The 14559-nt window shown below is 37.6% G+C and overlaps 1 protein-coding gene across 7 annotated transcripts in view; it reads right to left on the minus strand.

Moving 5' to 3' along the window:
• arhgap23a (Rho GTPase activating protein 23a) overlaps positions 1–14559 on the minus strand; it is an 80268-nt gene that overhangs the window by 14523 nt on the left and 51186 nt on the right. For 5 of the 7 annotated variants that reach the window (XM_067419300.1, XM_067419274.1, XM_067419291.1 and 2 more), the window contains 4 exons: positions 11402–11494; positions 8952–9030; positions 8451–8511; positions 2900–4631 (listed from right to left, as the gene is read on the minus strand). In XM_067419300.1, coding sequence (XP_067275401.1) covers positions 2900–4631; positions 8451–8511; positions 8952–9030; positions 11402–11494 — 1965 coding nt within the window. Of the gene's footprint in view, positions 1–2899; positions 4632–5441; positions 5567–8450; positions 8512–8951; positions 9031–11401; positions 11495–14559 lie in introns of those variants that run through there. The other 2 variants (XM_067419267.1, XM_067419308.1) reach the window with 2 other exon arrangements.

The raw sequence follows: 14559 nt of genomic DNA on the forward strand, positions 1-14559 counted from the left end.
TTTGAGGTTCAGATGAGATGCTGTAAATAACCCAACTCATCAGAAGTACCTCTATGAACGGACTCTCACTGACCACGATATGGAGTTTTTCTACAGACATATCCACAAAACCAAAGAGTGAAGAACACAAATATAACTAACATGGTGAGGTTTCCTTTTATAGTGTCACAAATCAAAATGAAACCAGGCCTGACAACACTGTAATATGAGCAAAAGTGTGATGAAAGGGATTTCTCCCCCAAAATATTATTGGGATTTAAGGGAGACTTGGCGTGTAGCATGTTAGTGTGCGAATGGTTGGTAGAGTGAAGAGTCCTCCCCTTTTTATTGGAGACACAATGACCACATTGAGGGCAGAAAGAGCTGAGTGTGTCGATTGTGTCCAGTAATATCTGATTGAGAGAGAGTGTGTATGTGTGTGTCCCTCACCCCTAACCCTAAAACTCCTGCTCCGTCACTCTTCCTTTTGCCGTTGTCAGTTCATCACATGACTGTCTTGTGCAACAAAAGGTATAAACTATGTAAAACAACAACATTTAATCCAAAAAAATCAAATTTTCCTCATTCCTAATTTCCCTAAATATTGGATACCTGAATGAATTGACCCTTCCATGAGTTTTGTCTCCCTCGGTTACTGTTAACAGAGACAAACTTTACAAAACCTCAAATAGGAATGAACTGGAGATTTCAATGGAAAACATGATTTGTTTTGTTTAAAATTAGCTCATGAAGTGATAAAAATTGATGGAGTATTATTCTTTATGTGGGCTGGAATTAATAATTATATCATAATGCCTTTTTAAAGCGACTTAATAATGCCTTTTTAAAATGTCTTTTTTAAAAAGAAAATATAAATTTGATATAAAAATATAAAAATATTAAAATTGAGTAAATGTAGCTGTTATGTATATTCAATATTAAAGAAGCTATGCAGATTTATTATAGTTTACTAAAATCATACAACAGCATTTGTTGTTTGAAAAAAGTTATTTTAATTTTATTTCAGCTACATTTTTAATTTATTTATTTGATGTACAAAAAATTACTAAACTCAAACTTAAATAAAACATTTTAAAAACAATATATACACATTTACAAAATAAAATGACAATTACTAAAACGAGAACATATAAAATCATGACGAAAATCCCCCCCCAATAAATTAAAAAAGTACAAACAACTCCACTGACATAGCAGGTAGAGCAAGACAGGCTGTCTGTTGTGTTTTTATCAGTATGGTGAAACATGTCCCAGCTTGTGAGCATTTCTGTTAGTTTCAGTTTGGTTCTCTCTGTTTAAAAGTCTTTTATGCCTCTTTGCGTTCATCAATCTAAAACAGGGCCTGGGACACGCCCCCTTGCTCCCATCCTAAATATGTAGTTACATTCTTGCAATAATCCTGAACATACACAAACACATGATGTAAGGAAGATCCTAAAAACAAATGTAATCAAACCAAAGGCTCTATGCAAGAGGCATATGTGTTGTACAGGTGTGTAGTAGCAGGAGCGTGCTTCTCTTCTGTGCTAAATGCTAAAGGTGGGGCACTTTTATGCAAAGCGGTTTTAGGCTTAACCTTCCTCAGGAATGAAAGCACTGCACTAACAACAGCTTATGCAATCAACAGACAACTGCTCGTAAAAGATGTCCAGTGGTGAGATGTCAGACCAATCTGAAAAAATCACTAAGAAACAGCCCTGAAATGAATTGTTTTTGTTCTAATGCTGCCATTACAACTTCTAATGCCATGTTAAAGGAAACAAAATGACCAACTGAAAGCTTTTAAGGAAACTGCAAAATCAATAGCACTCCACTTGAATCCAGCTGTGCTATAAACATATAATTAGAGGAAACACAGATTCATAGCCAACCAAATATAACTATGTACACCATTTAATAGTAAGAGTTTAAGTGTCTATGTGTCTATCACAGTTTGTTTTGAATGTTTTGCATTAAACCAGCCATTTTGTTTCAGATTTCCTCTTGCATTCTGGTTTAGTAATAAAGGCAAGCAGAAACAAGATCCCTTTGAGCAAAAGGCCAGATCAAACACACAAACTTAAAGCTAATCATAATTACCATAAATTAACACTAACCCAACCCTAACCTTACCTTTAAAAGAAACCTTGAGACATTATTTACTTTTAATAACCATTTCCCCAATTGAGATTTATCTAACATACGCAGATATTTTTTCAACTATTTTGTTCCTAAAATAAGTCTAGTTTATAAAACACAGGCATTCACACAAATCGGCCTTAGTCAATCAACCAACTTTTCTTCACTGTGTAAATGTCAACAATTCACATGAAAAATATATATATATTTTATACTATCAAATCCTTAAGCTTCATAGTGCTCCCGCCAATGTCATGGACTAATTTCCCAGAGAATGCAAGTCAATTTGCACACAAATTGACAAACTTTACAAAACCTCAGGATGGAATTGGGTGAGGCACTGGAAAAGTGGAAAAGGAAGAAGAGGAAGACAAAAAAATAGGACTAATTTAAATCCAGTAAGTCTGATTCAGCCACAGACAACTAATATTGTTGGGCTGACCATGGGAGATTCCAGCGTTACCTAATGCATAGACATGCACATTGGCTCACCAGACATAGGAAATGAATGGTAAGACCAGTGGGGTTGTGAGTTTAAGACAACTATAGTCATTCTCTAACATTCCCATAAGTCTATTTTAATGGTGTCTGGATACTTAATCAGTTTCCTTGTGAAAATAACAACCATGTGCAGGATAGAGAGCAAATATTGGGAAAAGATAAAACGAGAACTGGACAGAACCAGTTTGTATATGTGAAGTATTCTGCGGCAAAGACAAGAATATAAGAGACGAAAAGGAAAACATGACAGCAAAGAAGCCAATGAGCAGTAGGGGCTTACCTATAAATGGAATCGAAGCGAGGGAGTCGTCCTCTATGGATAGTGGTGGTAGGTTACCATTGGTGCGGCGATGAGAAATAGCACTTTCTGCTTTGGCAGTGGGCTCCGTAGGATCAGAGGTATAGAGCAGAGGGTCACTGGAGTCAAGTGCTATGCCATAATGTGGATGTCGAAGGGCGTTCGCACCCCTGCGGCCGGTGGGTGGTTTCTGCCTCAGAACTACTTCCTGTGTTTGGGCTTCACCTGTTGCTTCCCCTGCCCCTCTGTCATGATTAGTGGGTCGGTAAGTTCTGTCTTGTCCTTCAGGGGGGGTGGGAATGGAAGATGTAGAGGAGGTGGTTGGTGGGGCTGGGGAAGATGAGGCCGAGGGTGGAAGCCCCTCTGGGGGACTGGTTTTAAGTGTAGGAGTCCAGAGGTGTGGACCTGTATAAGAGGGGTCTCTAAATGACTGGGCTTGCTGCAGGATACGGCCAGTCTTGCGGTTGAAAGAGGGACTGTAGCTACGGTAGCCAATCGGTTCCTCATCTAGGCTCTGGCAAGAAGGCAAGCGTCTTGCCTGTGGAGCTGCCTGCTGAGGCTGTGTAGTTGGAGATGGGTATTGGTGTGCTGCATGTGTGAGGTTTTGATAGTGAGGTGTGTGTTGATGGTGTTGGGGTGTGTGGTGTTGTGTTTGGTGGGGCTGGATTTGGAGGTGAGACTCTGCGTGTTGCCCACAATGTCCACCACGTCTCGGATATCCTTCAATTCTGTTTGGGGTCTGTTGGACCCAAGTGGATCTTTCTAGTCGTGGTGAGAGTATCCCCACAGCTCTGTCGAGATTTTCCAGTGAACGTCCCGAGTGTCCGTACCGACTCGCTAGAAGGTTTTCGGAGGATTTGCGCCCATAGCCCACCACAGATGGGTGCTGTCCATATGCATGCTCACCACACCAGTCTCCTTGATTCCAGTAGGGATCGTACGCTGCAGAGCTTTGCTGAAGTAGTAGCAAAGTGTCTTGTGATGCACTGTGGGGAAAGCCTGCTTGCTGTGAACGCCTGGCCCTCCCAAGCTCACCCAGGCGATCCTGTGAGAAACTCCTATGGCGTGGGAGCATGGAGCGAGAATTAGATCGCTCCCGTTCTCGTTCGCGGCCTGGTACCTGGCTGTAGTACCAGTTGGAAAGGGCTTGTTGGGTGTGTTCGCTGCGGCTGGATGGGGGTGTTGATGTTGAATGAGAAGGGCTGGCCCAGGGTGGGCTTCCTTTGTGGCCTCCAGTGTGCCCCATGGCAGTACCCACATTGTGGTTGGCAAGATGAGCATGATGCAAAGGGCTCATAATTCCTCCTGAAGAGGAAGAAGATGAGTGTGCGCGTCCTCTCATTTGTCCGATTGCTTGTTGTCCCCTGTCAGTCATTCCATACTGGATCTCCTCAGTTCGGTGTGCAGGGCTACTGTGACTAATACCCCCCGACTCACAGCTCCTGCCCTCAGCTGCCCAGACAGCATTGCTGGAAGCGACTGTCCGGTTGTCAAGAGGCGGAGAAGGACCAGAGGAAGAGCCGGGCCAGCGGCTCCAGTTGTCCAGCTGGTTTTGCCCCATGTGTGAGGATGCTGGGGCAGGGCAGGGGGAGTACCCCCCAGGAGGCTGGGATTTTGTACGTGGAGGGTAGAGAACAGGGGGTGGTGGAGGAAGATTTTGGGCCTTTCCTGTATATGGATTGTTCCCTCTTAGGTAGGCATCATGGGAATACGCCTGAAAGAGAGAAATACAACGGTTTCAAAAGGTTTAATTCTAGAAGAACATAAAGGTGTAACTGAAGTTAATGAGAGTGAGGAAGTCCTCAAGGAGTACAGGTGAAACATTTTGCAGAAAAAAGGGGGTAATATAGATGACATTTCTATTACATACTGATCATGAGACACCATCACTATACTGATCATGCGATTGTGTCATAGTAAGAGTTTCAGTTTAATACTAGCATATAAAACTTTTTAAGCACCAACACAGGCACACCTTAAAAACCAAATCTGGTTATTCTAAAAACATTAGGGTGACAATGATGACTGCTAATAATATAATGATTTTAATAAACAGATTTGGCAACTGTAACATCAATTATCTAAATATCGTCAAGAAAAAATTTGATTCATCACACTGCAAATCTTGTTTGTCCAGTAAAATAAATAAATAAGTAAAATTAGACATTAACTCCAAAACCCCAACACATGTTTGTGACTACTGTGTGACGTTAGAGAGGATGTCAGGCTAAATCCATCCACCAGCCCAATCAACACTAACCTCAATACACTGTGACACAAACTCAACATATGCTACATTACGAATTTATTAACAAAACAGAGACATGGCTGGCTGACAAAATGCTGTCTGATTGCAGACAAGCAAATCGACTAGCACAGCTAGAACATGCAGTCTGCTAATACATGCAAATACAACCAACACAGAGAATGGAAACTCACTAACCGAGAGAATCATTCCCTAAAGCTCAATTGTGTCAAACGCCTCTCTTTTTCTTTAGTGTTCTCTTCAACAGCTTAAATTTACCTCTTATGTCCTGATTTGTGCTTTTTCAAGTTCATGTCTCGTTGTCACGTCTCTCTCTGTTATTCTCGGTATCTCTTTTTCTCTTTCTGTCTATGGTGAGCCCTACCCAACCCAATGCTCTTGAACTCCCTCCTTTCTCTCTCCCTCTCTCATCGTCTCTCCACCCTGTGGGAGTGTGGGAGGGGCCACATATCTGATGATGTCATCTCTGGAATGTAGCTGATGCGGGTGTGTAGAAGGACAGAGAGAAGGAGAGAAAGACATAGAGGGAAGAATAGTGGAGTAAGGAGGAGTGGGGTCTCTTGGGAGGCTATATGGGTAATATGCCTAGTACGAGTGCCCTAGTACAGAGACTTATTTAAGAGTGTATAAAACATGTGTCTGTATGCCACACACACATGTAAAGGTTTGCCTTTGGTGAAATGCATGTCCAATCATGTGGGCAACTGGGTAATTTGTGCACTGAAGAAAATATGCCAGTGGGAATGTTTATATACTGTATATACTGTCTTTAATGTTTGTGTGTATGCATATATGTTTGTGAGTATTTGTGTTTGTGCATGCTTACGACACGACTGATGATTGAGTTCTTGCATGGAAAGGCTTCAAAAATACTGCTGAAGCAACATACTGACTCACACATTGCTCTATAATGACCGCTAAAAGATTTATGAGTTGTTAAACCTTACCTAAGTTTCTGCGTCTATTTAAAAGTATGGGAAATGTTTTTCAAAACACTTTGTCTGTGAGGTTGTGGGTTTACTAGCTATACTTTAGAACTAAAACTAGACCAAGAAGTTACTTAAATTCTATTCTCTGAAAAAGCTAAATATTTTTCCATCACAAAACATTTTCATAATTATTATTTTTGCCTTGTTTGCCAGTAAAAAAAACACATAAAAACTTCCTTATAACAACTTAACCAAAGGGGCAAAGGACATATATTAAATAATGTTTAATTAAATATATTCACTAATAATGTAATGATGTATGCTTTGAACGAGAAAAACAAAAACTAATGAGAAGACTTAATTATTGAATTTATACAATTTAGCTACAGGATTAGTAAAATTTGATATAATATAAATAATATAATAGGAATTACTATAATATAAATGCAGTATAATATCATATAATTATTGTCAAAATTAGCACATTAATGGAAAGGCTAAAAAAACTAATAAATGTTGAAATTGATATAATAGCTTTCAATCATACTGTAATGTGGATCATTAATTTTAAAAAAATCTATTTTATAGAGACATAATTGTCTACATTAGTAGGAGAGTAACTGTGAAAAGTATTACAATATAAAAATAGTGAAACATTTCTTAAATCACAATTAATTACAGAAAAACTGATTAATTAGTTATTTTTTAATCAACTGACAGAACAAATATAATTAATATAATATAATATAATATAATATAATATAATATAATATAATATAATATAATATAATTAATATAATATAATAAATATAATATAATAAATATAATATAATATAATATAATATAATATAATATAATATAATATAATATAATATAATATAATATAATATAATATAATATAATATAATATAATATAATATGGGCTAGCAATAGATTCAAATAGTTAATTGTGATTAATTGCATGATTGTCATGATTTAACTTGCAATTAATTGCAACTTAATTGCACATTTTTATCAGTTGTAAATGTGTATGAATATGTTTCAAATTTTTAATACTAGTCTAATCAACATGGGTATGGACAAATATGCATGCTTTATGCAAATCTACATTTATTATTAGTGAAACCATACTCAGAGCATAAAGACTAGACATTTATCAAAGGTCATCAATGTTTTTTAAAGAACTTGTTCGTGTCTCTTAAGCCTAAACTTAAAATTCAAAACAAGCAGTGATTTCTCTCATTCATTTTAAAAATAGAAATAAAGGGATTTTTTACACTGGCAGTTTAGTTCAGAACAGAGCACAGTTTGTATGAAAAAATGGTAATGTAAAAGCTGTCATGCAGACCTGTGAGCGCACCAGTACCACAGCATACCTGGAGGAGGTTGTAACCAGTAGGAATATAGTGTGACCCTTTAAGAGATGCGCGTTTCCCTATTGAACTGCCGGTATTTTGTATGTGTGTGCGCCAAACTGTGCCGCGTTTCACGTGAACAGTGTGAGAAACACGGACTTGGGACCGCGCTTGCTCAGAAAAGTAACCTGCATAATTGTTTTAGCCGGTTGTAATGTATTTAGTTCAATAAAACACATGTACTGTAAGTGGTGATGGTGTTAATGATTTACCTCGGATATGCATAAGAGTGAATTTGCAGCTCGGACTGCAGAGAATGTGCTCAGTGTAAAAACGCTCTTTTCTTTTGACCTGGAGTCTAAAAAAATTTACACCGAAAATATAGTAGCTTATGTAGGTTATAACTGCACTTTTGGTTTAGAATAGTAATGTCAATGTTAACCATTTTCTTTCCCTATTAATGTTTGCTGCTGCAACCTTTACATCTATGGCCTATCTCAATTTCTCCAACCACGGGCTACGCCACGGATTAAACAGAAAATGTGCGATGCGTTAATCGCGCAATAATAAAATGAGTGCCATTCAAATGAATTTGTGTTAACATGTTATTAACGTGTTCATTTTGACAACCCTGAATAATATAATATAATATAATATAATTAATAAAATATAATTAATATAATATAATATAATATAATATAATATAATATAATATAATATAATATAATATAATAAAGTATGATATGCACTTCTTAAGACAATAAGGTAAGTGAATGTGTATGAGTAGCAATGTATAGGTTTTAGTTTTTTTCCTTTCTTTCCTTTTTTTAAATTATATTTTGTATTTATCTATCTATACCTGTATAACTTGTTACATGCTTAATTTTTTGGCAACATTGTACTATCCGACAGTCATGCCAATAAAGCTGAATTGAATTGAATTGAGTGGGTGTATGAAAAAAGGTAAAAATGCTCAAACGTACACGTACCAGCTGCAACACGTCTTCGTCCTTTGGCATGATGGAGAGCTCCAGTACACTCTCACTGCAAACAGAAGTGAGAGAAACCCAGAGAGCATGAAATTCAATACGAATATATACAATATGAAGTAAAAATCATTAAGTGTTTCCAGTAATCCATCTCCATTAATAGTTTTTGGTTGTGATTTAGGTTGAGTTCATAGCCACCCTTTACACTGGGGTCAGTTCGGCCCAATTATTATTAATAACTTTTGTAATATGTGCAAGTAATGCACATAATTGACCAGACAGCAAACACTGCCTAAGGTCACTCTGTTACATAAAACATGCAATATGTCACAAATTCCAGAAAATTTTGAATATTTACAAAGACTTTACAATGTGTAAATATTTAGTTATGTTCAGATTTTTCACTTTTAACTTCATTAGCTCATGTAACAAAATGGAATTAACTTTTTTTTTTTAAATGTTATTACTTGATGCTGTTTGACTTGAGGAGCTCACCTGTTCTGAATCAGTGCAATGACCTGTGAGTACGTCTTGCCCAGCACACTCTCTCCATTCACTTTAACCAGCCTGTCTCCTGTAAATTCACACACACACACACACACACACACACACACACACACACACACACACACACACACACACACACACACACACACACACACACACACACACACAAAACAGAAACATTAATACTATTAGTTACTTAAAACTAAAACAATCAATACTTACAAATAAGCAGAATGTTCAAATGTTTAAGGTCAGCAAGTTTTTATATTAAAAATATTAAATATTTTATATTAAATATTAAGCAGCACAACTGTTTTCCACATTGATATAATAAGAAATGTTTCTTGAGCCGCAAATCATTATATTAGATTGATTTCTGAAGGATCATGTGACACTGAAGACTGGAGTAATGATGCTGAAAATTCAGCTTTGATCACGGGAATGAATTCCACGGTAAACTGTATTAAAACCTAAATAAGTTATTTTTAATTGACTCATATTTCACAATATTACTGTTTTACTGTATTTTTGATCAAATAAATGCAGCCTAGTTGAGCACAAAAGACTTTTAAAAACTTGTATTTTCTTTCCTTCATTCATTTATTAGTAGTTTTATAATTGGGTTTAATGTTTTTAACGTTTATTTTTCAAAATCAAACTTTACAACATTCTTTACATGGAGAGAGTGTGCAGTCTGTTTGAAAAATACAGATTAAGTAGACTCATTCCATGTGTTCACTCTGTTTTCCTTAGATGGCTGGTGTGTTTTGGGTTCATGTCAGGGTTAGGTTATGGGATCAACTCAACCAGCGGCGGTCTGTCGGAGGAGTCAATGGAGGCTGAGCCTCCCATAACCAATCTTATTAAAATACAATAATCAGAGGTAGAGTATGATCTGTTGCAGTCATTGCCTGTGTTGACAGGGACCAGGCTCCTCAGTAAAGTCATTTTCCACAGAACTGGATCACGTTCTATACGCCTCGCAGGTGTATTATCTGATTATGTGGTTAACTACTCTTAGCTCCATGTAACCAATTGTATCAATTCGATTGAATTTACACCAAAATGATCACATAAAACAACAAATATGGCAAACCTACTACAATCTTGTATTGTTAGAATTTAAGGAAAGCAGGTAAGGAAAAAAAGTTTCTCTCTCAAGTTCAGATTTACTCTGTTCACAGCCTCTCTTTATTTTTCTGAACGTAGTGAGGGCACAGTGGACTGTCCATGGCAGTCAGCTGACATGATTAGTCACAGGAAGCATGACAGACTGTGTCATGCCATATCAACGCTTCAAAAATGTCTTAGTATAGTGACATAAGACACATTCCTGTGAATTTGTGACGGCTCCTAAAGAAGAAACAGACCCTCATTGAGAAAAGTGGGCAAGTCAAAACAAGAGATCACTTATGTACGCACTCAAGTGCACTGGGGTGGGTATAATCAAAGCTTAAATCATTATGCATGCAAAGGCATGTGTACACACACACACACACACACACGTAAACTGTGGATTAAAAAGTCTTTAGGACTGAAACCATGTCAACAACAACAACAACTAAAGTTACTTTCTACTGAATTTCATGGTTATGTGGGGTTTGCACCACCTGAAAAACTCTGTCATGGCCTGCTCACTCCAGTATGAATTTGGTCTAATTATCATATGCGATTTATCTGTTCAGACCAATGTATAAAACAGTGGCAAATGAGCAGAAATTCATTCTATGAAAGTAGATGGTGCTCATAAAAAAAAACAAAAATACTCTGGTTACCAAGGTACACAAAAAACTATGCAAATTTCTGTTTCCGACACTTGCTTGTCACTGTGATTTTTTTTCCAAGCAGCCATTACAATTTGCGTACAGAGTTTTATATTCGCTATGATGTTTATCAGACAACATCAAATACAAGAATACAGAGACAAGAAAGCCGAATTTGTATTCTTCCTCTGCCATTCAAGTTTTATGTAAAAGCAGCGGCTCTGGGAATGTTAACAAAAATGTGAATTTTATAGGTTGACCAGTTTTCTTTATAGTTTAGTTTGATCTTATTGGTCTCTCTTAAGATTGTCTTGGGCAATCGAGAGAGCAGGACAACACACAAACCATCAATTACAGCTACATCCATATTCATTCAACAAAACAAAACACTGCATAACATTTCCAAATGTTCAAGTTATAGCTAAATGGAAATTACAACTCCTCTTCATTAAAAAAAAAACAAAAAAAACCTTTGCAATAAGGGATGCAAATGTTTCTATCAGTCTGAACAGACACATTAACAGCCATTCATTGAAATTTAAATGTTTATTGCACCGGATTTTCACACCAAACCTTTGTGTGACCACTGGAGTGAACAGGCCATTAGTCTGATGCCATGACGTTTCTATGAACAACACATCATTCCAGCTGCACGCAGTTTCTTCTTTCTTTTACCTGTACACAAGCCAGCCTGGTGGGCGGGGCCTTTCTCCCTCACATTCTTTACGAAGATGGTGTCCATGGGCTCCAGACAACTCCGATGGAGCCCTGCATGAAACACAGAAGCATGTTCACAGCCATAGAAAAATATAAAGTACATTGTAAATCATTGGTTTGTACAAAAATGGAAGACACTACAGTGGGTCTAAATATAATAGACCATGTAGAAAACCTGGAATTCAAAAACAAATTTAAACCTTAAAATTAAATGTTGTAACATTTTTAAATGATGAATGTTATGATATAAAATGATTACGGAATATTTCCGATTTTGACTATCTAGGTCGCTTAAATAAATGAATGAGACTGATCATGTGACACTTTGTACAGATAGTCAGATGTTCTTCCATTAAAGCTCAAGGTGCTCTTTGGATCAACTCAAATCATACTGAACATGACAATCAGGTCTGATTTGTGGAGTTAGTGCAGCTTGAGTGCTGCTGTCTGAAAGACTGTGACATTCTGTAAGTCAAGTTAATTTTTCTACAGTTTTTCAATAAGGCAATAAGCTGTGCCTTATTGGAAAACTAAAAGGGGGAAGAATAAATTGTTTCACTAGTAGACTTCACTGTGGACTTCGCTGTACAGATATACAAACACACACATTCACAGATATTTAGATTGGCACTGAGGAATGTGTTTTGCTCATACTGATGCCAGTGTCTCATCATGATGACATGATAAGATGAGGACAGACTGTAACAGTCAACAAACAAGTTGAGGTGGCAATGCAAAACTGATCTAGGAACTGTGGGGCTGGGGCTTACTGTAGCATCAATAACCGTCTTATTTCATCAGATGATCTGTAAAAAGCAGCTTTCATTTAATTTTGCCATCTTTTAAAACTTTGACAAATATGATCACAGCAAATCTGCTTTTGCGCTGCCGCTGACCTAAGGGAACAGTTATCCTGTATAGGTGTGAAACAGCTTCATAAAGAGTCTTTTCAACTACAAAGGTTGAAGTTATTATATATAATTTAAATTATTGCAGAAGTCCTATGGAAAAATGTTATACTTCAGATATAAACAATAATGTCTATGTTAGCGTCACCACATGAAAGTAACTTGACGCTTCAAAATAAAGATTGTATCAATTACACTGTTACACCAGTAAGGAGCAAGAAGTGACTGTTAAAAATATTTGTCATTGAATCATTCATTCAAGAGATTCAATAAAAAAACATTCAGTAGCTATATGAATGTCATTAATTAATACATACTTTTTTTTTTTTAATTATTCATTCAAATCAATTAACGATTTTCCCGCCATTGACAGGATTTTCTGACTTTCCGTTATACAGTAGAGATAGAATGGCTTCTGAAGTCGACATTTATGTGATGAAAATCGAGTAGACTCGACTAGTCGTTGATGACATCAGTAAGTCAACAAATAACCCTGAACCTTGAGCTGAGACGCGACCACAGGTTTTCTTGTGCACAGGACAGCTATGACATATGAAGATTACATGTATATGAATGTATTAGTGAGAGAGTGATTGTGTGTGAATTAGCGGTAATTCTACTGCCAGCGTCTCTCTACTAATAGTGAAGCTGTGACTTTTAGTTACTAAGAAATATATGCTACAACTTTTCAGTTTCTAAGCCATTTTATTGATAAATCACAGAACAATGTTGACAATAAATGTTTGTGCCACTGAATGGTTGTGTGGTGCGCATGATCGCCGCGTGATGTGCGTTACAATGCAGCACGCAGTAGTTTAGAACGGTGATGCGTGCAATCTCCTGATTCATTTTGAGCACCCAGATGGTATAACCAAACATGTCTTGAGGGGAGCTTGTCAATTAATAGAGTATGTATTAATTGGTCATTTTTAATAGTTTGAGACAAAGCATGCATGTCAGGAAATGGCTTATCCTGTTGTTCCCACTATAGGTTAGCGACTAGCTGATGTCAAGCTTAAAGAAAGTGTATGTAAGATTGTGGCCAAAACTGGTACTGCAATCACTATCCCCTATCCCCCTCCCCTTGAATCGAGGTTGCCAGATTGGCTGCAGGACCAGCAGGAACGTTTGTGGCCGCAGCTGTGGTAACTAGAGCAGAGCTGGCAACCCAGATGTAGAACCACTACTGACTTTAGGTGTGTTCGACATCGGCTGCGGCTGGATGCATGCGATTGGCGAGAGTAGCCCAGTGCAGGCGGGGAGGAGCTGCAAACGGAGACGTGAAGTTGGACACTTTCTACCTCCCACAGTGACGCTTCTGCTGTGTTTGCAAACTTTATCACAGCTGAAGTTAAATAAATGCACTATTTCTCAAATACACAGATGTTTCAGATGAAATTTTCATTCAGTACTGTATGTACTGTTTAATAAAGCGTCTATTTGGACAAGATTAATGTTCAACATATAAACATACACTATCAATGAAGTGTTGTCAACGGTTTTTATCAGTTTTAGTTTGATAAACATGATGATATAACATCGCGGCTACATGAAAAGAGGTTTTACTATTATAAATAAATGATTTTTGAGCATTAGCATAACGTAAGGTTTTAGAAAAAACACGAAACGCACGTGTTCGCTGTAATTCGGTGAATCGGCCAATCGTGGATCAGCTGTGTCGTCATCAGAGCTCTTGCATCCACTTGCAGTCTTCCTTGAGAATCTGCAGCGGCTGCATCAGCCGGCTGCTCTCGAATCGCTCTCGCGGTACTTTGTTGACATACGTCACAGTCACGTGCTGTCGGCGCTGTCTCAAGTCGGACAACATTTCTAACCGGCATGCACTGCTTCAAGTCAGCCGCCGATCGGTCTGCGCATCGCTAGGTGAAGTCGAACAAGCCTTTTGTGATCGGTAGATAGGTGGCGGGTGGAGGGCGGAGCTTCAGGCTAAACACAACATCTCAACATCAACATCAGTTGAGGGCCGAAACAACAACTTTTAAATGACAATATCACGGCTGGACTACTGTTGTCAGTGATATAATTAAATTAAATAATAAAGATTAAATTAACATGATTTCTTAATGTCTAGCGACACTAGTTAAAGTTAACTAGTCGGTGCAACCCTTATAATACAGCAGGGGACGCATCTGACAGAGTAGAGAATCCTCGGATCAAAACACAGAGAGAAAAAAACAGACACGAGTG

Source organism: Pseudorasbora parva, chromosome 2 (genome assembly GCF_024679245.1).
Source record: "Pseudorasbora parva isolate DD20220531a chromosome 2, ASM2467924v1, whole genome shotgun sequence".
Classification (NCBI taxonomy): Eukaryota; Metazoa; Chordata; class Actinopteri; order Cypriniformes; family Gobionidae; genus Pseudorasbora; species Pseudorasbora parva.